This window comes from Phalacrocorax carbo, chromosome 6 (assembly GCF_963921805.1).
Source record: "Phalacrocorax carbo chromosome 6, bPhaCar2.1, whole genome shotgun sequence".
In the NCBI taxonomy this organism is placed as follows: domain Eukaryota; kingdom Metazoa; phylum Chordata; class Aves; order Suliformes; family Phalacrocoracidae; genus Phalacrocorax; species Phalacrocorax carbo.
The window spans coordinates 11597716-11618383 of NC_087518.1; the positions used below are offsets into that span (position 1 = coordinate 11597716).

Sequence of the window (20668 nt, forward strand, 5' to 3'; positions counted from 1 at the left end):
GGGCTGCATGTTCCTGAGGCGGTCATTTGTGAAAGGCTGCTAAATCAGTCTTCTGTCTTGAGAAGCAAAGAGAATTTTTATCAGAGGCACACCCAAGAAACATAGCTTTCAAGGGTGGTTTTCCCTGTTGCAGAAGTTTCAGGTATGACAGGAATAGCTGCACTAACATGAGCATGCCAGAAAGGAAAGGGAACATGACTTTAGCTTATGGAGACACAATCAATCAGCAGAGATTCAGCAAGAAGTTATTCCAAGAACTACTATCTACAGTGCAGCACAGGTGCAACTTAATCCAAACACATGCAGATTTTCTTCAGCAGGTTGGTGCACACCTGTACTGTACTGTAGGAGGTGGGCGACCTCCTACCCACCAATAAATCCAGCTATGTAATCCTTTATTCACAGAAGTAGATAATTCCTCTAGGTGTTTCTGCGAACAGGAGAAACCCAGGCAAAGCCACAATTGTGTTTTACGGGTATTTTTAGTAGTCCAGTGGACAGGTTGCCCAAACAGTGCTCTGTATGAACACAGTTTCTCAATGCTGATGGCACTGTGCTGACTACCTGATAGAGGTGGAAGTTCTTTCCCAGCAGGGTTATCTTCCTCGCCACGTTGACTGGAAACAGTGAAGGCCCCTGGATTCTCTGCACACAGGGACATGCATCTGGACCCCAGCTAAGCTCTTCATTCTGAAAACAAACACAGGTCTTCACAGAGAGAGACCTCCATGGCTCTGATACAGGGAATCAAAGCTAACATGTCAACAGAGAAACAAGACCTGCCTGAATGAACACAAGGCTGTGCTTCTTTACCATGGAGTTACAAGAAAGCAGTGCAAGATCCCAAGGAGGTAAACAGCAGAAAGCTGTGAATATGCTGCATATCACAGCAGCTGCCACTTTCAGGCCAGCAGCATTTCTACAAGACCCAGGAACCTTGCACACATTTTTTTCCCTTAGGCTGCCACTTCTCATTCTGCACATTACAGCTGTCAGCTTCTACAGTCTCAGAGGGCACCACCTCTCCTGTGTGCTGAAATACTAGACCAGCAATCTGTATGAAAATTTCAAAGTGTTACAGCCTTAGACTGTGAATTCCAAAGCCCAGCAACTTACCTCCTCCCAAAACTCAGGGGCATCATACTGATAGTCGAGGTCAGGGTGGAGGATCCTGGGAAAGTCAGGGACATCTCTCTCTGAAGAATCACCATCACCCGACAGAAGAGTAGAAGCAGAGAAGGGAGATGTGTCATTCTCAGCTTGCAGCAGATCCATCCAGTCCTCTGTGTCCTGGAGCTCCGTGCCTTCTTCCAGCAACCAGTCTGGGGGAGCTGACGGCGGGAGCTCTGAAGCAGGTAGTTCAGTTCCCAATAATCTGGGAGAGTCATCAGAAGCAGCAGGGCCCCCTGGCACCTGGCTGGGTGTCTGGGGGGATGGGATGGCAGATGTCAGTGCCTCTGTGGTAGGAAAAGAACTCGGAGGCCACTTGAAACTGGTGACACGAGGGGAAGGTGTTACTGCTACTGCAGACGTGTGCAGAGGGCTACCCACTAGGGTGGTGGGTGGGTCGGTGTGCCATGGCTCCGGGGCAGCGGCTGGCCCTTCAGTGAGCAAGGCTGCGTGATCCATGTTTTTAGATGGGCTGGTGAGGACAGATGCAGCGGGAGAAGTTGTCTCTGGCACAGTGACAGCTGGTTTGTCTGCTGGTGGTGGTAGAGGGGATTCTGTGATGGCCTGGAGAGAGGCTGCTTTGGTTGAGAGAGTCACGTATGTATAGCTGAGGGTTTCTGTAGGCTCAGTTGTCATACCCAAAGCTGCAGAGAGTGTGACATGGTTGGGCTCTGTGGGGGGCACAGTGCTTGGTACCGCACGCATGGGGGGAGTGACAGGTTTTGTGGCCGTGGTTGGAGCTGTGGTAGAGGACTTGGTGAGGGGAGCTGCTGAAGAAGGAAACACACTTGAGGTTGGGATCTGGGCCTAGAGAAAAACAACATGGTGAGGTGAGAAGAGAGAAAGAAATGAAACAGAATAAAAGCCAAGCAGGAAAACACTCCATATTACTTCCCATAGCAGTGTTCACAAGAGGCTGCTTCACCCTCTGGATTTCAGTGACAGCTACATCTCGTGCCACCTTGTCTTGGGATGGGACTGGGGAATGCCCACAGTGCAGAAGATCCAGCAACATTCTCTCCTCTCACATATTCCTGCACTCGCCTCCACTCAGACGGAGGTCTGCCTGCCTTCATCCCCTGCAAAGCTGCAAGGCCACCTGTGGCAACCAAAAACTGGGCATCTGTCCACCTCCTCTCTTGCAGCCTCTCTACCAGCTTGCGCTTGTCCCTTGCTTTGAAAACACAGGCTGGATAACCCCAGAAGTGTGACCTGCTTCATCTGATGGCACTTCCTCAGAAACCTAGCAGGGCATTGTAACATCAGGGACACAGAGCCTTGTGTCGCTCCAAGGGAAGTCTTTGCTCCAGCAGCTCACCTCCTTGCTAATGTGACTGACAGCTGCTATTTTACCTGGGAAAAGATCTGACTCACTGCGACTTGCTGAGGCTGTTAGAGCACATGGGACTAGGACTGAGTAGGAGACTCACCCTTTCATTGTAGATAATGGTTCCTTCCTCACAGGCTGCTTTGTGGGTGCAGAGGTGCTGCTGGATGCACCAGTTACATCCCCAGAGACTGCTCACACACTTCTGGCACCTGGAACAATGATAGAAAAACAGCTGCTAAGACGACCCAGGAAGGGACAGCCATGCTCCTTATAACTACAGAAAAGAAAAAGCAGATGCTCACGGTGACGATTTCCACAGCAGGGCCACTGCAGCACAGTCATAGAAAGAGAAGTCCACAGAAGCAATGAAGATGTCATGGAAACGCACTACGAGCTTTATGGTGACATGATCTGAAAATGAAAATAAAAATTTCTTAGAAATGGAGCCACTATAAGTCTGCCATACTGTTAAGAGACAAAATATGCTTTAGAAAAGACACTGTCAACCATGAAGACAGATTCCCTTCCATGCTTCTTGCATCTCAATCACTGGATTATCCTATGGACACTAAAAACAGGTTGGACAAGTTTGTCAGGAGTAGTTTATGACAGCTTCTGCTAACCCACGGGAAAGAATAGTCTGAAGATCCCTCCATCTTTATCTACCTATAATCCCACTGTCACCTCTGTATTAGAGCAAGACATAAAATTCCAGGCTCAAAGCTGATTGTCTTCCTTTGTCATCCACAGGAAAACCAAACCCTTAGAACTGACATGCCCTTCACATACTGCCTTCACTTTAAGAGCTTTGTTCTATGTCCAGACTAAGAAGTGAGTCAGTGAAGAGGTTTATAAGACTTGTAATCTCACTTGCAATAACTGAAGGCTTATCTGTTTTAAATCCAGGTCTCATGTCAACTATAAGCCTCAGGGTAGCCCAATTCCCTTTGGGAAGAGACTATCACTGTTTTCTCATAGACCAAATAGCTGCAGAGATGGTCAAAACTTACTGCAGCTGATAGCATGAACTTCAAGGAGATATTTCGCATATGACTACAAAAACAGCTAATTAATCTAGTTCCAGACAAATGCCCCCAACCCTAGAGTTGGGTATTAGTTCTCCAAATAATGGAGGTGTATTGCACGCTCTGCTCAACTCCAGGAGCTGCCCTTTCTCCAAGATAGTCTGCTGTAACAATAAGTAACAAGAAGCTTGTCCATTGTTCCCCTCACAGAATTCAGACCTCCTCTTACAAGAAAGCTCTATTCACAATGAAACAATTAACATGTCTGGTGAAGGATCAGTCAGGCCTAAGCTGGGTTCCTGATAGGATGACAAGCGAAGAAGTATGTAAGTAAAACAGTGGATGATGAGGTGTGTATGAAAACCCACAATTAGGGGAAAATAAGTGTATCATACACAGCTGGAGGCAGGAGTCACTGCAGTACTGTCAACTCCCATCACTGTCATAGAGGTGATAGCATTTGGCAGTGGTGGAAGGGCTAACACCTCCTAGGATTTCGGGGTTATGACACCATATTTATAAATATTCTTTTCTCCAAAAAGGCCATTATTTCCCATGACTGCCAATAATGTTGTTCAACAGTACAGAAGATGAGGTCGAGCGCTTGTAAATTGAGAGCAAGAGTTTCTGCTATCAACTTAGACGTCAACAGCTTAAAGTGACAGATGAGCTGGTATGCGACCTTTAAAACAAAGCTGAAAAAAAGGCAAATATTTTAGTGAGCTGGGAAAAGTATTATAAGTAGGAATAGGAAAGTGCTGGTATCTAAGGCCCTGATGAGACCTAATTTAGAAAACAGTGTATGATTCTGGTTACCAGCTTTGAATTTGTCTCAGCACAGCACAGAAGCCATGCAAAGAAGGGCTAGCAATACAGTGGAGGAAAGAGGAAGTCTGAGTAACAAAAGAACACACAGAAAAAGTTGTTACAGTTAACACAGCAAAACTCTGTGCTAAGAATGCCTGGCCGTAGTTCACTGAGTGGGAGAAGAGCTGTGGAAGCAAAAGGGCAACACAAATATATCAAATGGGCACAAACCATTCATGACCAAGTTTAGGCTAGAAAACAGAGAAACTTGTTAGGCCACACAGATGCAATATGAAAATAACATAGGTAAAGCATCTATGGAATCTTGAAATAACAACAAGACTGACTTACACAGGAGTCATAAGAGTATCTGAATAAGAATACCTGAAGCCTGGAATAGTGAGAACTAGACTGTGGCTTTATCTGCACTGATTTTTCACAACTGTGCTTAAATTCAGGCCCACATTTGCAGAACTAAACAGAGGAGCCAATCCTGCCTGTAGTGGCAGTGCACAAAGTCCCTTCCCTCTATGCCTGACCACCCTGAATTGAGCCCTGGTTGGTTTGTTCCAGACTAAGCAGTGTGAAAGCCAACAGATACAATAATACTGTAAATAATATTGAGAATGAAGGAGTTTGAGATTGAATGAGTGTGTTAGCTGGGTTCTGCTGTCATGTTAGGCCCATGGAGGTTGCTTCAGACCTATTAGCCAGCTGCATACTTGCACAGAAAATCTGTTTAGCCATTTAGGTGAATTGTGTGGAATGTTTCCCAGCCAGCACCTGCCTTTTACTTCAGATGAACAAGCTGTTTGAAGAGATCAGCTCCTCAGAGCTCACACTGACAAGCTGGGTAAAATCCAATGCAAAGACTATAAACTGAGAACTTTCCAGGTTATTTAGAGTGGCCAATTGGCAATACTCAGCCAGTTATTGTTCACAGTAATAGAAGGCTGACTATGTATTTTCTGATGTTATGCTGCATTGCAGGTCCATTTCTAACTTCAAGGACTGTGGGTCTCTTCTTGCCTTTCCTTACATGTACTTCCTTCTCCCACTACTAAGTGGATTCTGAGAAGGTTTGCATTTTGTTTGATTTAAATAATAAAACAGTATTTAAGAGACTTCTTTCTCCAGATTTATGACAAAGCTGCCAAACCAGCCACCACTCATGACTGCATTTCAGATCATATTCAGATTTGCATATTACCCTTCAAGCAGGATCTCCTTTCCAACTACCAGAATTTGGCACTGGAATTTGGCAACAGCCCAAAATAGCACAGGATGCGTGTGACACACAAGTAGAAAGCGAACAGATATTATGACAGAATGAAATGAACACCTGCTGACATCCATTCATGGCTGTTAATACTGGCAATCTGATGGACCTACAACGTACTTTCTCCCAACAATGTTATCAGACCTATCATGCTCCATTTAAAGCATTTCACTGACCTGCTCCTGTTGGCAAAGCTGTTGCTTGGCTGGGATCTGGAGAAGGACACATGATTCCTGACTCTGTCAGAACTGCTGGGCTTTCATATTCTTCAAAGTAACATGAGTAAAATTCTTCCTCATGCAGAGAAGGTAAGTCCGAGATAGCCAGGAATATCTACCAATTCAATAATAGCCAGTAAATAATTTGCCCTCTAACACATTCTTCTTTATTTCATCTAATTTTCTGGTTCTATTTTTTTCAAATTAAGAGCCCATAGAGTGGTTATCTACTTATACACCCATTTTCTTATAAAGCCTTCTAGGACTGACTGTTCATTCATCATCTCTTGCCATTCCCAAACTGAACTTGGCATCCACCAAGCAATTGGCAACTTCCCCCTTTGCCCAAGTCTCTAGCAAATGACAGGTTCTTGCCACCTCCTGACACAATGACAGACTTCGAAACACTGCAGCACCTTCTTAGCTTCTCTGCCAGCTCTTGGATGCAGACTGAAGCCATAATTTTTGGTAGCTCCTTTCAGATCTTCCTGACAGCAAGTGTCAGAAACACTGTGAAACCACAGATGTGGGCACTTTATAGATACTGCACCAAGAGGGACCCCACCCAAACAGCCATCAAATACTCCAGAATACCCAGTAACTCTTAGCAGGCAAGAACATTTAGTTTTAACGGGGGGTGGGTGGGGGAGAAGAGGAATTATCTGCTGGTACAGCCAAGCTGTTATGTCCCTTATGTGAGGCAGACAACATGTGCTTGAAGGCTCAGTGATTCAGTACCCCACTGAAAGCAACAAAGACTTGGGACTCCTCAGAGTTTGCAGGGGACTTTCTACATGCTTAAGCATCATCAGAGGATCATCACCACTCACATTTCTCTTTTCCTCTCTGCTGATATTGGCTGGAGTTAGTGACTGGACAGACAGACACTGCTGTGTAGAGTTAAAGCTCCAAAGCCACTGCTCACTCAACCTGGACCGCAAGCACTCAGAGCGACGGCTGCACCTGCGGGGAAATAGCGAGAAGCCCTATGAGAGATCTGTGCAGCCCTAGCAGGACACATTTGGCTTCCAAGCGGACACTGGCTGTCTGAAGTCTTGCTAGAGTTTTGGGGAAGCTGCTATACAAGCCATGGAAGTCCCAGGCTTCCACCACCTTCAATAATAGGATGAACTGTTGCCAAAATATAAATGCTAGGCACTTTTTGGGCTTCAAGGGTCATAAACTAGTTCCTATGGCATTCTACAGGAAGACAGAGTCAGCAAGCAGACACACAGGCTGGAATAAATCATGTCTCATTGAACAACATCAGTAGGGGATCAAGAAGTAAAAAAGAGTGCTAAACAAGAGAGTGACACCAGAAGAAAAGATAAGATGGTTCCTCTAAATTTGAAATGGGGCAGTTTGAGCTGCAGTCAGACTAAAATCAGGCCAAAGTCCACTGGACAGGATCATCATGAGTGGTGACCAAAACCCCAAAAAGCAATGGAAAGATACCCTTGTGCGCAAGTGTGGCTGCTGGTGGTGTTTTAGGGAGGCAGACAGGAATGGTAAGTTACAGAGAATATCCCATAAAAGAACTAAAAATAAACTAAATACAGACACACAGACATACACAGACATGCAGACATAAGGAAGAGGGTAAGTGGAGACAATCCCTAAGCACTATCCCTCCAAAATCCTTGCAGGTGAACAGGGATCTATCTTACCGTCCCTGAAGGACACACCAGCCACAGTAGGGATCTTTCAGCGCCAGACAGGATTCACAGTCCAAGTACAGGGAACATTCCAGTATGGGAACCTTTACAACCTGTCAGAGAAAGGAGTCAGTGAAAACACAGCACAGGCTCCAGGTCTATGGCTTCTGCCTAACTAGCAAGTCCTATCATCCGATGCTCACTGAAACAACTTCTTAATCCCCAATACTGCATAAAAATATAAAGAAAAAAGGAAGAAGTTTCCAGAGCCCATCTGAATGGCCATTTCACATATTGGTGAAGGACATCTAAATATCAGGCTGTACAGAGGCACTGAGGCAAGCAAAGTGTATTGCTATTAACGGGTTATCTGTGACACTTTTTGCAAGAAGGAGACTTTATTTAGTGATAAAACTATTTTTTAGCAAAATGGATCAGAGAATAGCAGACTCAATACCATCCACTCTTTTGCTTTTCTGGCCTCTGTTATGGGAGATCATCTCTCTTGACATGTAGGTGACTAAAGCCGGACACAGCAGCTCCAGCTGAGGCCTCTAAATGCACCGACACTATTGCCCAGGTCTGTCTGGCAGAACTGTAATTTTGACTGAAAGTAGACCAAGAAGCTTTGATCAATGTGGAACAAAAACCTTCTGCCACCTGGGGGTAAGTTTTACTTGCAAAAAACCCCCTGCTTTAACTTACTATCCTTGTGGATTCCAGCCTCTTGCCCTCTTTCTAATCCGCTACTACACTTCAGTGACTATACTGTCGGTTACTTTAAAATACCAATTTCTAATCCCCAACCTATTACTTTTCCCAAGTACTGGATGTAATTTGCATTTTTTTAATTGACAGAACAATTACTGTTAAGGATATAGTTCAGATTTCCCTAATCTTCTTTCACTCACAGATTTCAACTCCTCCTTTGAAGTGTTACAAAATTTCTGAGTATGTCAAAGTGCTCTGGGGTAGGGGCGGGAGGTGAAGGGAAGCAGTGGTTTTCCAGCACGCTCTCATTTTTTGTTTGCTCTTTCCTTCAGAGTTACTCAAGGGCTGCTTTCCTCTTTGCTAGGAGGATCCTTTTCTTTCCAGCTCAAGGAGCTGATCTCAGGAGCCTAAGGCACCGCAACGCCTCTTCTCCAACTGCCACTGGGCACAAACAGAATTACAGAAAGCAGGAGAAGAGGGAAAGGTGCCTCACTGTGGTCCCTTATACAGCTTTATTTCATCTGCAAGACTGTTGTTATACACCTGGTCAGAGTGCACCTCTGCTTTCTGAAGACATTTCCTACACATTGCTGCTTTTTGTATGTTACATGCCTACAGAAGAACAGCTTAATCTTTTAACTGATTAAAAACAGGAGAAATGCCTCAGTTTTGATTACACAAAACCTCCCTTTTCTCTTTTTAATCTTTCGCAAAACCAAGACAGGTCACATTACTTGTGAACCCAGAAGGCTCACATTCTTCTGCTCACATGCAGGTGCAAATGGTTGTCCAAACAGTCCCTGCTCAACACAGAGGAAACCAGGAATTTGCAGTCCCTTGTCTTCATGCCAATAGAGCAACATTTTATAGCCTGCACTTCACATTCCTCCATCACTACTAATACAGCCTGGCTGACTTAGGGAAATGCACATGCAAACAGGGCACAGTTTAGGTTAACAAGACTTCCTTCAGCTTTTGCAAAAGGCCAGTCCCCATCCCTGTAAGCCGGACTGACAGGCAGCTGCTGCCCAGCACAGGCTTAGCTCAACACACTGTCTCTCTGCCTCCCCCACTCCCATCGGTAATTTGTCTGAACCTCAAACGCTTACAGCTCTTCTGTGGAAGAGAGTTTATTGCTCTTACCATTGACTGGGTCATGACAAAGAGGTGCTCCTGCAACTGATCAAACAGCAGGTCTCCACTCACCATGCTATTTAACTGGATAGTTAAAGAAGCATATATATGTGCATCTCCCATTGCTCCTAAGTACACCTGCAAGAGAGTCACAGTTGTATGCAGGCAAAGCAGGAGCTGGGAGCACCCATCACACATTAGGAACAAGTTGGAACCACTGCTGTATGCAAGGATTTCAACCTCCCACCGAAATCTCAATGCAATGACTTCAGCCACATGGAGCGTGTGCCTAGCATTACCTGCAGAAGCCACATAGGATGTACCAGCCCTGACACAGGGGCTCAGTGCTGATGTAACCAAAGGCAATGTGACCACTGTTTGGGGCATTCACATTCTCAAAAGTCAGTACAGTGTGAGAAGAGACCATCTGATATTAATGATCTGTAGTAGGAACCTGACTTCCCAAGGGACAAGAGAAATTGCCTTTTCTCCCCTTCCACCTGAGCATTCCTGATTAGTTTTATCCTCTTTGCTTCCTGTTGCACCCAGATCATACCTTGTGCAGTCTCCCTCTGCTGTCTCCTAGAAAAGCAATGGTGTGGCCATCTTCCACATTCACTGCCACAGCTGTCAGACGGGCCTCTCTTTTTTCCAGGAGGGGGGCTGCTTCCAAGGGTACCCGGCTGGCCATAGGGCTGGGAGTGTGGTCAGAGCCACAGGGGTATGCATACAGGGTGTCCTTTTTTTAGGGAGTGGAAAGAACAGGGAAATAAGCACACACACCAAAAAATGGATACAAGGAACATTAGCACCTTTAACACTTCCCACCATCCCCTTCCACCCGAATTCTTTAAAGAGGTGCCCCTGCAGTGAAATCAGCTTTGAACCCCTCTAAACTTTTTTTATTGACAGTAAAAAAACCCAGCTTTTAATAATTAGTTTAGGTGTGTTGGCTGTTTGTACCCTCACAGAATCCTGCAGGCATTTAAGCAGGTCCATTCAGCATCAGTAATGAAATGCATCAAAACTCTACTAAACTCTTAAGTTCTCCAAAAAACCACTGCTGGTTCTACACTGCCACGATATAGCTTTGGGAAAGATTCATTCTATTTTTCAGAACAAACCAAAAAGATGAGAATTCCTGCTCCCAGTGCAAAATCACCTGGTCACAAAGCATCACCTCCAACAATTAGCACAGTTTTGTTGTATAACCTACAAATTTTAAGCCTGAAGTAGAATCCCAAAGGATCAGGACATACATAAACACAGGGTGGAGCACAGCCTGCTCCAAAGAACTCACAAACTACACACAGAAATCGTAGAGGACATTCAACCAGAGACCCACAAAAAGCCAGAACAAGAGTCATCTCTGTATACTGCTTCAATTGTTCTGAGTCTTGTGAGATTTCTGAAAATTAACTCCACAGCACTGTGCAAAACCTTCTTTTCCAGTTAGATCCCTCCAATCCCACCAAACCTTCACTTACTGAATTCTAAAGGAGAATGAAAGCTGCCAACTTACTTATATTTGTACGTGAGAGAGAAGATATTTCATTATGATTCATCTTTTTCCTAAGTAACAAACTCAGCCTCATCTAGGATATTTCCTCTGTTGCTTTATATCTTTCTCGACACTTTGTTCTGTGTTCACTTTAATTTTACAGTAGCCTTTTGGAGACACAATGCAGGACTGTTCACCCAACAATTACTATTAAAAACACAATTTTTTAAACAATCAGTGGCTTATCTTCAAACAATGTGGCTGGAGTATACTAATGATTTTCATAATGAAATCCTTTATGCATAACATTTTCACCCTCCTGTCCAGCCCCTTACTAATTACTCTTGCAAAACTGCATGTGGAGCAGAGGTGTTAACTGCACAGTCCACGATGACTCCAGCTTCCTCTCCTGCCTCGGGCAATGTGGTTGAATTTATACTCCTTGCGAGCAGGCTTCCATATTCATTCTGTCTGATGTCCGTGGCTTTGCATTTGGCAGCACTGAGCTGCATGGTACCATCCGGCACCAGGCAACAGAGCTGCCCCTGCCGGAGGTCAGTGATAACAGCACAACGTGGCATTCTTGAGGCCTCCACTTATCACCTCTCACCAACCCCATGGAAAGCTGATCCTTTTTCCCCCTCTCCTCCCATTTCTCTGGGATTTTTTTTTGTTTTTGTTTTGTTTGTTTTTTAATACTTGATTGCTTCCTGGAGAAACTAAAAATGATCAGGAGCTTTTGACAAAGTCCATGGAAATCCCATGTTAAAATATATTTAACCTGCTAACCTCTATTCACACTTCTCAGTTGTATTGCTATCTTAGCAGCGGTTTCAGGTAAGAAACCATGCCAGTTAGACTAAGCACTACTTTCATTCTGATATTTTGTTGTTTTCCTTTCAAATACTAATTCAACTGACTTTGTGCACACTAGGTGTAAGGCTCTGACTTACAGCCTGAGAGGAGGTTACAACTTCTAAGGATTGTTATTTTTTACCATCCTTTAAGCTATCATTCATTTTTAGTGACAGATTTATTTTGCGTATCAGCTCTGTTATTTGATTCTTAAGCCTCTTCTAACTACCTCTTGTAACTTAAAGGTTTCTATTTCTCCATTTGTCCAATTCCTACAAGATTTATTAGGAAGCAGTCCACAGCCAAATTGCTGTACACAAAGGCATCAAATGTTTATTTTGAATGTGAGTCTAGCTATCTTTTGCGACATTTGTATCAATTCAGACAAATGCTGGAGCCTAATGGCCTCACTACTGAGGCTGATTTTTCAAACTTTGCTTAAAAAACCCCACATACAAGTTAGAAATAGTTGTACCCCAGTTGTGCTTAGCACTGCTGTCGCCTATATGAGATGCCAAGGGCAAGTCACTTCACACACAATGTTTATCTACCGTGAACGTGACCTGTGCAAGCTCTCCCAGCGCTGGCACAGCCTGCCTGTGGCCTCGCAGGGACTGTCTGCAGTGCTGTTAATCACAGTCAAGAGCTGAAACTTGTGCTGTTCTACAGGATTAAAACCATGAATAAAGTGCTTATATAAATTTACATAGAAGCTGTTTGAATTGTTTTCGGTGAGTAACATCTTGGCGACGTAGCAGAAAATACACTTCAGGGTTCATCCAGTGTCCTACTGTGATGCAGCAAGTTTGGATGAAGTTACTGCCGAGATTTCTGGTGTGTGCTTCCTCCCTTGCATGGGTAGCAAGCAACAATAGGACAAATCTATGTGTATGCACGAAGAGGACTGAAAGCTAGGTGCAAAAGGACAAGTTACATACCTTGAAAACTACACCCACAGAAGTATGCGGCCTTCCCAAGCCTTACAGAAACATGTTTTACACTTCCAATTATCAAGTCACTAACAGCATCTACATAGTCTCCTGCATCTCAAGACTAATGGATCTCCAGCAAACCAAACAAGTGAACTGGTTCTGAAATTCTTACAAAAACAAGCATTTTCTTCCAGCTGAAGAGACTGTAAAACTAAATATTAGCTTCTCCTGATGGACTAAAAATCTGAGGCAGTGCTAACTAGGGAAAAGGGCATACCTTGTGCACAGGCTGGTTTGGAGGCAGAAAACCATGAAATTAATTAGCATTATCTTTACATACAGCACAAGCTGCCACCACTGAAACCAAGTTAAAACTGTTCCTGCATAAAATGTTCATTGACAGCCGCTTCCACTCAGCACTGAATGGAGCAGGCTGGAGCTGGCACGGACCCTTATGTGTTGTTAGATACAATCTTAATGACAACCGCTACCATGTACTGAATGGTGAAGGATAAAGTTTGTTAGGACATTTACATACCATTGGACACACTTGTTAATAAGGTGCCATACTTTAGGCAGCCCACTAGAGCCAAACCATGCAGCTGGGACCCTGGGATCATGCGCGAAGAAATCACACAGCAGACACTGGCCTTTTTCCTCCTACCCTGTGCACCCACTTCTCCACTGGATCAAATGGTACAGGGGGACTCTACATGATTTTGTATGAAGGATTTTTCTAAAGTGCTCACACCGGTTTGACATTTAACTCCCTCAAGCTGCCCTAAAAATCAGCTGTAACAATTCCTTCCATGCAGCCCTGCTAAGGACACATGGAGCATGACTGAGAAATACAGTGAAAGCAGGACACCAAGCTGGGCAGTGACTTGCTTCCCAACTCTTACGTACTCCTCCTGACCTTACATTTGTCCTGCTCTAAGTCCGCTCCTTATCCTTGCCTTTTCCTGCAAGTATTCTACAGTCAGCTTTAGCTACTGAAAGGAAAATGGTATTTTTAAAACTGGTTTTGGACCACACATCCAAACCCAGAGACTTCCAAAGCTCTGTGGTACCACTTTGCTCTTTGTAGCACAAGGCTGGGAAGAGGCAATTATCTGGACAGGCTGTTCTGTAGAAGGAAGACACAGGATAACATGTTGCTCTGCTAAGGACTAGCAACGCCCTTGGTGAAAATAGGCTGCTTGCAACCACAGAGCCTCATGCTAGTACACTGCATCCAGCACCACCCCAGGAGAACGCTGCTGATCTGTGTTTGTGTCACCATCCCTGATATCACAGCACCAGCCAGCATGGCTGATGGATTCAGCATGGCTGCAAGGATTCAGGGTCACAGCCACTTAAGTTCACATTTTTATCCTGCAACATCCGGTCATGCCTTTGTAGTAGAATTTAAAGAAGGATTATCATGTCCTACAGCTCTGGAGACAAAGAAGAGCCAGGTCAGGAAAAGGTCTTCCTTGAGCATAAAGTTCTGCAGGACTAAGGCAGTCTATAGGGAATTAGGATTTTGTTGACACTTGGTTTTGCTTATGTTCTTTTTTGTTCCTGGGTGCCCTTGCAGGAAAACGTTGTGAGGTCCACCTTACCATAAGCAACAAGACACAGCACACCTCTTAATTTCCCTTCCTAACACACAGGTGCACATGCACATGCTCCTCTCCTTCCCTGCAGTACAGACCAGGACATGAAATTACTGATAAAGAACAACCTGAACTGCAGCTTCAGTGCTCTTGCCTGGTATTGCCATGAGACAGGTCTCAGGGCCAGGTCACACCAGATACCCTCCCCATTGCCACACACAGTCCATGTCCCTCTGTAAGGAAACCTGCCCATGTGGGGCAGAGAGCTGCAGCAGCAACGAGACAGACTGTACTTGAACAGGATGCAATGGTTCTTGCATTGCACTGCTGCAGTAGCAAAGAAACAGCCTGAGCCCAAAGGCTTTTAACCCAAACAGATTTCAACACCCCTCTGTGGGAAATGGGCTGAAGTCAGGAACACAAAGCAATGCAAGAACATGCTGAATGCTCCTTACCCTGGCTAGGGTGCAGAGCCACTTACCGCTGGCAGCTGGACACAGTTGGAGCTGACATCGTATTCAATATATGCGACTTCTATCCCTTCTTCCGATTTCCCATCTCTCATGTAGCAAACATCTCTAGTCCAGTTGGTCAGGCGATCCACCTCCTCCATTGCGTAGACACAGAGCGCAGACTCCTCACTCAGTTTGCCAGAAGAAGCCTGCCAGGCAGAGAAGGCTGCAAACAGCACTTCTCCCTCGGTGTCCAGCTGCCCCTGGGCCAGGCCTTCTCCCGGCTGGGTGACGTAGGCTGCTTGCAGGAGGCTGTAAGTGTTGGCTCTGCTCTGGCAGAGCAGAGGTAACTCCACATACGAGTAATAATGAGAGTCATCCAGGCAGATTCGTGAGATGTAGGTCTTGTACTCACGCGATTGAGACTTGAGGTCCCGACGGTAGAATAGGAAATAGACGCTTGAGCGATAAGTGAAGGATTTAATGAAATGGTGGTTGTACTCAGAGAGCCGGCCCACAGCCAGTTTTGCTGTTTCTTCATAGGAGAAGATAGAGTGAGAGTCTGTTGCTTGAACATCCCCGCTGTGGGCCCTGAGATTTCGGGTAGTGATGGGAGGAATCCCTCCTCCAACTCCTCGGCTAGTGTACCCTCGTCCCACAAACAGCAAGGGAACGTCATCTTTTGAGTAGGCTATGAGTCCCACAGTGGTGATATTGGGATCATTGGCAGCAACATACTGAGTGTCACCGGGGCTCTCTGGTCGGAAGAGGACATGGTCAATGGACGTGAGACTCCTCTTCTCACAGATTCCCTGGTGCACACTGCCACACACAATGAGCTCCTTCTGCACCACGTTCACCAGCAGCAGCTTGTTGTGATTGTCAGTGTGGTGAGCCTGAGGGCACTCCAGCTTTGAGACCGGGGGGAGGCAATCTTTACTGTCCAGAACTGGTCCAGTCTGAACCACCTTCTTCATCAGCAGGTCAGATGTCAGCTGAAAAAGAAAGTTGGTGGCCCCCAAGTAAATAGTCCCAGATTCCAAGTCCATAGACAGGTGGAGGAATTTTGTAGTGTTGCGCGAAAATGTGACATACTGCAGTCCCCGTGGAATTGCTGCTCCCAAGAAACAGAGAACAGGAAGAAGGAACGTTCCCAGAGGCATGGTAAATGCTCTGCAAGAGAGGAAAGGCTGTTATAACTCCTCGGAAACCAGGAGTGAAGATTGACACTCAGAATCCTTCAATAGCACTCTTATGAGAGGTGGGCAAAGAGGACATGAATAACCATAGAAAGCAGAAGGTTAGTCATAAAGAGCTAACACAGGACTCTTGCAGAAACACCAACACAATGAAGCCTGCAGGAGTATCAGAGACTTTACGCAATCATCTCCACACCAAGATGACAGGCACGGTATCTTCAGGAGAAGCTGCAGTTCTGCAGGTAATGTTCTTGGGGGCTTTCCCAGAGACTGCTGGGTGGTACTGGGGAAAGCTTCTCTTCACAAGCCCAGGACTTGTACTAAACTTACTGAATAAACAATCCAAAGCACAAATTCATCAATCTAGGGACATAACCTAAGGAGAAAGGCCCTATCTATGCTGTGAGAGAAGGTGCTTCAAACATTGAAACTGATCAATATTCTTGCAAAGTCAGGAAAAGCCATGTTTAACCTGACTCCTGCACAACTCTTTCCCGTAATGGTATATCGGAAATTCTCCAGGGCAGGACCACATTCCTATAGCAGCCAGAAAACTGCATACATTGCTAATGAGTAACACCACAGCAAAACAAACCACTCTCCAAGACAAACACAACCTACAGGACCATTGTTCAAATAAACTGTAGCTGGGATCCGTTTCAGAGCAAACTAATAACCCCTTTGTTCTGTATTTGAGCTAGATACCATGGTTGATCCTTCTCTTCCTTATCGCTTATGGCTATCAACAGCCTCTTTTGAGACTAAGGCTCTTCCACTAGTGCTTCAGAAGAAACCTTACCACGCCATCTCTGCCACCAAGCATCGCCCACCCAAGCAGGACCTGGGTGCCAGGATGTGGCCTCCAGAGTGTCTGTCATAACAGCTCCCAGCCACCCCCCTGGGGCCACCAGCCTGCCCCCAGCCCTGCCAAGCCAGCCCCTGTGGCCCCCACCTCCTTGGGCAGTTAGATGGCATGTCCAGGCGAGGGGGAGACTTCCTTATCCTGCTTACTTGTTACTGTGCTCTCTGAGGCAGAAGTCTCTTGCTAGCACTCATCTCTCCACAGCATCTCTACCAGTACTGTAAAAGGCGATTTAAACATGCTTGGTCTGTGGACAACGCTCCTTTTCTTTCCTGTCCCATGCCTCAAGGTGCAGGCGAGGGCAGATGGGGTGGCTGTTAGACAGACCCAGGGAACCACTAGACCTGTTCTGCTCCTCTCCAGAGGATCTTTAGATCAAGCCCTCTTGAAATCTGCTGTGACACACATAAGCCATGCCTCAGAAGGGAACAACTGACCTGAACAGCATGGGGAACCCCACAGCATGGTGGAAATGTGGTAATAAGTACTTGCAACATTTAGATTAATGCTTTCCCCATGGAGAAAGGGCAGCAGCTGCAAGTACTCGTAATTTACTATGAGAGCCACATTATTTGAATTGAGAAGTAGGTAGTGGTGCAGCTGTGAATATTCCCTTCCCTTCCTCCTGCAGACAGGGTATCAAAGCTACATGCAGCTACACATATGGCAAGCTGGGCCAGAGGCTTGGAGCTGATGGGTGCAGTGTCTCTTCCAGAACGGGCCTGTAATTTGCTGTGCTTATTTTGGCAACTCAGCTCCTCAGGAGCGATGTTAATTTTGTAGTTAAAGCTACAAAAACTATCATCACTTCCCTCCTACAGCATCATCCCTCTTGGATCTTCTTGGTAAGTTCAAAGTGCTATTAGCCCAGAAGTGCTTAGAGTAAAGAGGTAGAAAAAGATCTGCAGCATTTCAAGAAAAGACTACCCCAGCATTTACTGCAGGACTTAACCAATTTAGGTCACCACACAAACTGTGTCTTACACTCGTTCTGTACAAGACCCAGCACACAGTGTGCAGGAAACACAGTAGCAATAGTGACAACAATAACTGTAAGACTCTAGATCCATCTTTTATTTCACTGCTATTGCCAAAAAAAAAAAAAAATTTCCACAGAAGTCTGCTTTCCAGCTCCTTCGTCAGTAAAACTGGCATCTTTGCTCTACTGAAAGGGCAGTTGAGAGGATTAGTCTACTTGTGAAATCCAGCGGATGGAAGGTATTATAAATACAACACATTATTAAATATAGGCTTTGTGAAGCTCTGGAAAAGCTCCACTTCACATGGTTATTGTTGGTAAGTAGGTAGTACTGTCAGGATATACCCAGACGCAGGAATGCTGGCTCTAGGCTGGCAGCTTTCCCCCAGAGCACACAGCCACTGCTTCACACCGTACCAGCACTGTTTAGGTTACTTGCACACTAGGGCTTTTGTTTGCCCTGATAATAGACAGTGCTTTCTACTCTCAGTGCTATGAACACACTCTGCTTCACCCAGATTTGCAAACAGTGCTGAACTACCCTTGGAGTCTCTTTCCAGGGTGGTGAGAGAGTGTAGCACCTGACAGCAGCCCTCTTCATGCAGGAGATGTTATCTGTGAAGCCTGATGAAGGGTATTTATATAGCCAGCAAGTAGATACATGTACGACTGAAGGATGGAGCTCTAACTTGACTCTATCGCCTCAGGTTTACATTAGCAGAGCATACCTTGCCCCAAGTCAAACATGTGAGTTATTTTTATGCATTCTCACCATTTTTATTGGGAAAAAAACTTTATTCAAGGAGCTCCTTAACCACACAACTGGTTACCTCGGTACCTCTGCACTGCCATCATGCAGACATCACGATGGCCTGTTGTGCAACTGTCTGGAGTCTCCTCAGTTTCAAAGCTTAAAATGCCTGCAAACAAAACAATAGGCTGATGACCATCCAACACCAGGACTTTGGCTACATCATGACAGAGCCACGCTGACATGGAGAAGAGTGTCTTTGATCTGGAAGCAGCTGAGAATCACAAGACATCATTACACCACTTAGAAGAATCTCTAATCTTTCTAGCTATTGCAACCTTCCTATGCCAGCACTTACACAGTAAAATCAGCATGTGTCTTCAGAACTTATGAATTCTGAAATACTGGCTTTCTGGCTAGAGGTCATGCCTATGAGCTGCAAGGCTCTGCTCTGTCCACCACATACCATCACTGACAACTGCTGGGGTAGAACTAACACACATGCCACCAGTACTTGAACTCAAAACCCAGTGCATGACACCAGTCTAGCAACACAGATCTTTTTACAAGCTCTTTGATCTGTAGTTGAATCTATCGCTAATGTTTCAATGAAAGCATTTTATCTATTGGAGCACCTGTACTGGAAAGAGAGGGAAAAGCAACTAGCCCTTTGTTCCAGCAGACCATAATCAAAAGCAGATCTTGCTGTGGTCAAAGCTCTGACCTGAAGCTATTCTTCTCTCAGTCACCACATGCCCCTAGAAGTCACTTTGTTAAGAACTAGTCCTCAAAGGTGTTCAGTTAAGAAACTGCTATCTAGTCCTCATGACTCAGGGAACAGAGGGCAGCTGAGAAGATGGGAAAAAAAGGGGTAGTACAGCATGTTCTGCAAGCTAGTTCTAATCGCTCTGCACAATGGGTAAACACTGAATACAGTGCTCTTGTTGCTCTTTACTGAAGGGCCATTAGCAAATGAACTTGTACTTATTGCTAGGTGAGCAAACATGCATTAGAAATGAGCACCAGTGTGCTGCTACCAGTAGCTAAAAGCATTCACATCCTACGTGAAAATTGAGAGGAAAAAAGCCAGGAGCATCTTTTGATTCAATTTTCCAAGTTGTTTCTCAGGCATGGACATCACTGCCCTTTTTATTCTTGCTTCTTCAGTTAAGCCCATCACAACCTCTCTGGGAGGACAGGAAGGAGGAGGATAACCTACATTTAAATCTGATGGTTTCATGACAGGCTACACTACTGAGCTCTTTATGGGTTTACTGAGCCGTTCTGCTTCTCGTGCTCACCGCTAGTGTATAACACAGCTGTCACAGACAGATTGCACTAAAAGTGTATAGCCTTCAATTAATTCTGAAGGCAATTGCCAAGGCTTAAAGATTCTTTTTAAATATTCCATTTTTCTGATGAATTCCCGTTAAACAGGAAAATGCTCCAGACAATGCTCTGAACATTGCCTCTAACACAATGTAAAATATTAATATCCAAATGATACTTCTAAGTTTCATCTATTTAATCTGGTTCACAGCAGAAGGGCTAGAGGATTAGTCAGTTCTGCCTCAGAATATTTATATCATGTCCACAAGACAACCCCCAATAACATGGAAGCAACAGCACTATTTTGTTACCTGGAATTTGAAATAAGACCGTATTTTCTGTAGCACTATTTTTACCTCCCTGACCTCACATATCCCTCTCAGACACTTTACTCATTTATTAAAGAAACAAACGCAAAACTCATTTGGACACATTTTAACAGCGTATCAACACACAAAGATTATTTCAAATCCTCACAGATTATTTCACTAATACCATATCCTATCCCCCAAATACAGAGAGGTCAGATGATGTTCCAGCTTCTAGGCTAGATTCCATACTCAACACCAATCCCAGCAGAATTATCCTTGGAAAAAGTAGGTCCCTGAAATTTGCACCTGCAATTTCTACTGTATCATTTGCAGAGCCAGCCCACAGTGAGAGCACTGAAATATTTAAAAATTAAAAGCATAATTATTCCAGCTGCACAACGACACTTGTGCTCCAGCACATTCAAGCCATTTACCCAGCAGCAGGAAGATGACAGGAAGATGCTGTGCTTTCTGCACAAAAACCCTGAATTACAGCCCCTTTCTAAGTTTCATATGCTCCACAGAGACTTGCTGTTTTCTGCTGTGAAAGGTGACATTCCCATTAAATAA

At 45.0% G+C, this 20668-nt stretch overlaps 1 protein-coding gene across 4 annotated transcripts in view; it reads right to left on the reverse strand.

Annotated features, from left to right (window-relative positions):
* Nucleotides 1–20668, reverse strand: part of PLXNB1 (plexin B1) — an 80316-nt gene that overhangs the window by 23585 nt on the left and 36063 nt on the right. For all 4 annotated transcript variants that reach the window (XM_064453703.1, XM_064453704.1, XM_064453705.1 and 1 more), the window contains 10 exons: nucleotides 14697–15840; nucleotides 9886–10068; nucleotides 9339–9467; nucleotides 7497–7597; nucleotides 6660–6792; nucleotides 5788–5944; nucleotides 2803–2911; nucleotides 2601–2709; nucleotides 1117–1977; nucleotides 565–690 (listed from right to left, as the gene is read on the reverse strand). In XM_064453703.1, the coding sequence (XP_064309773.1) occupies nucleotides 565–690; nucleotides 1117–1977; nucleotides 2601–2709; nucleotides 2803–2911; nucleotides 5788–5944; nucleotides 6660–6792; nucleotides 7497–7597; nucleotides 9339–9467; nucleotides 9886–10068; nucleotides 14697–15830 (3042 nt within the window). In that variant the 5' untranslated portion in view covers nucleotides 15831–15840. The remainder of the gene's footprint in view (nucleotides 1–564; nucleotides 691–1116; nucleotides 1978–2600; nucleotides 2710–2802; nucleotides 2912–5787; nucleotides 5945–6659; nucleotides 6793–7496; nucleotides 7598–9338; nucleotides 9468–9885; nucleotides 10069–14696; nucleotides 15841–20668) is intronic.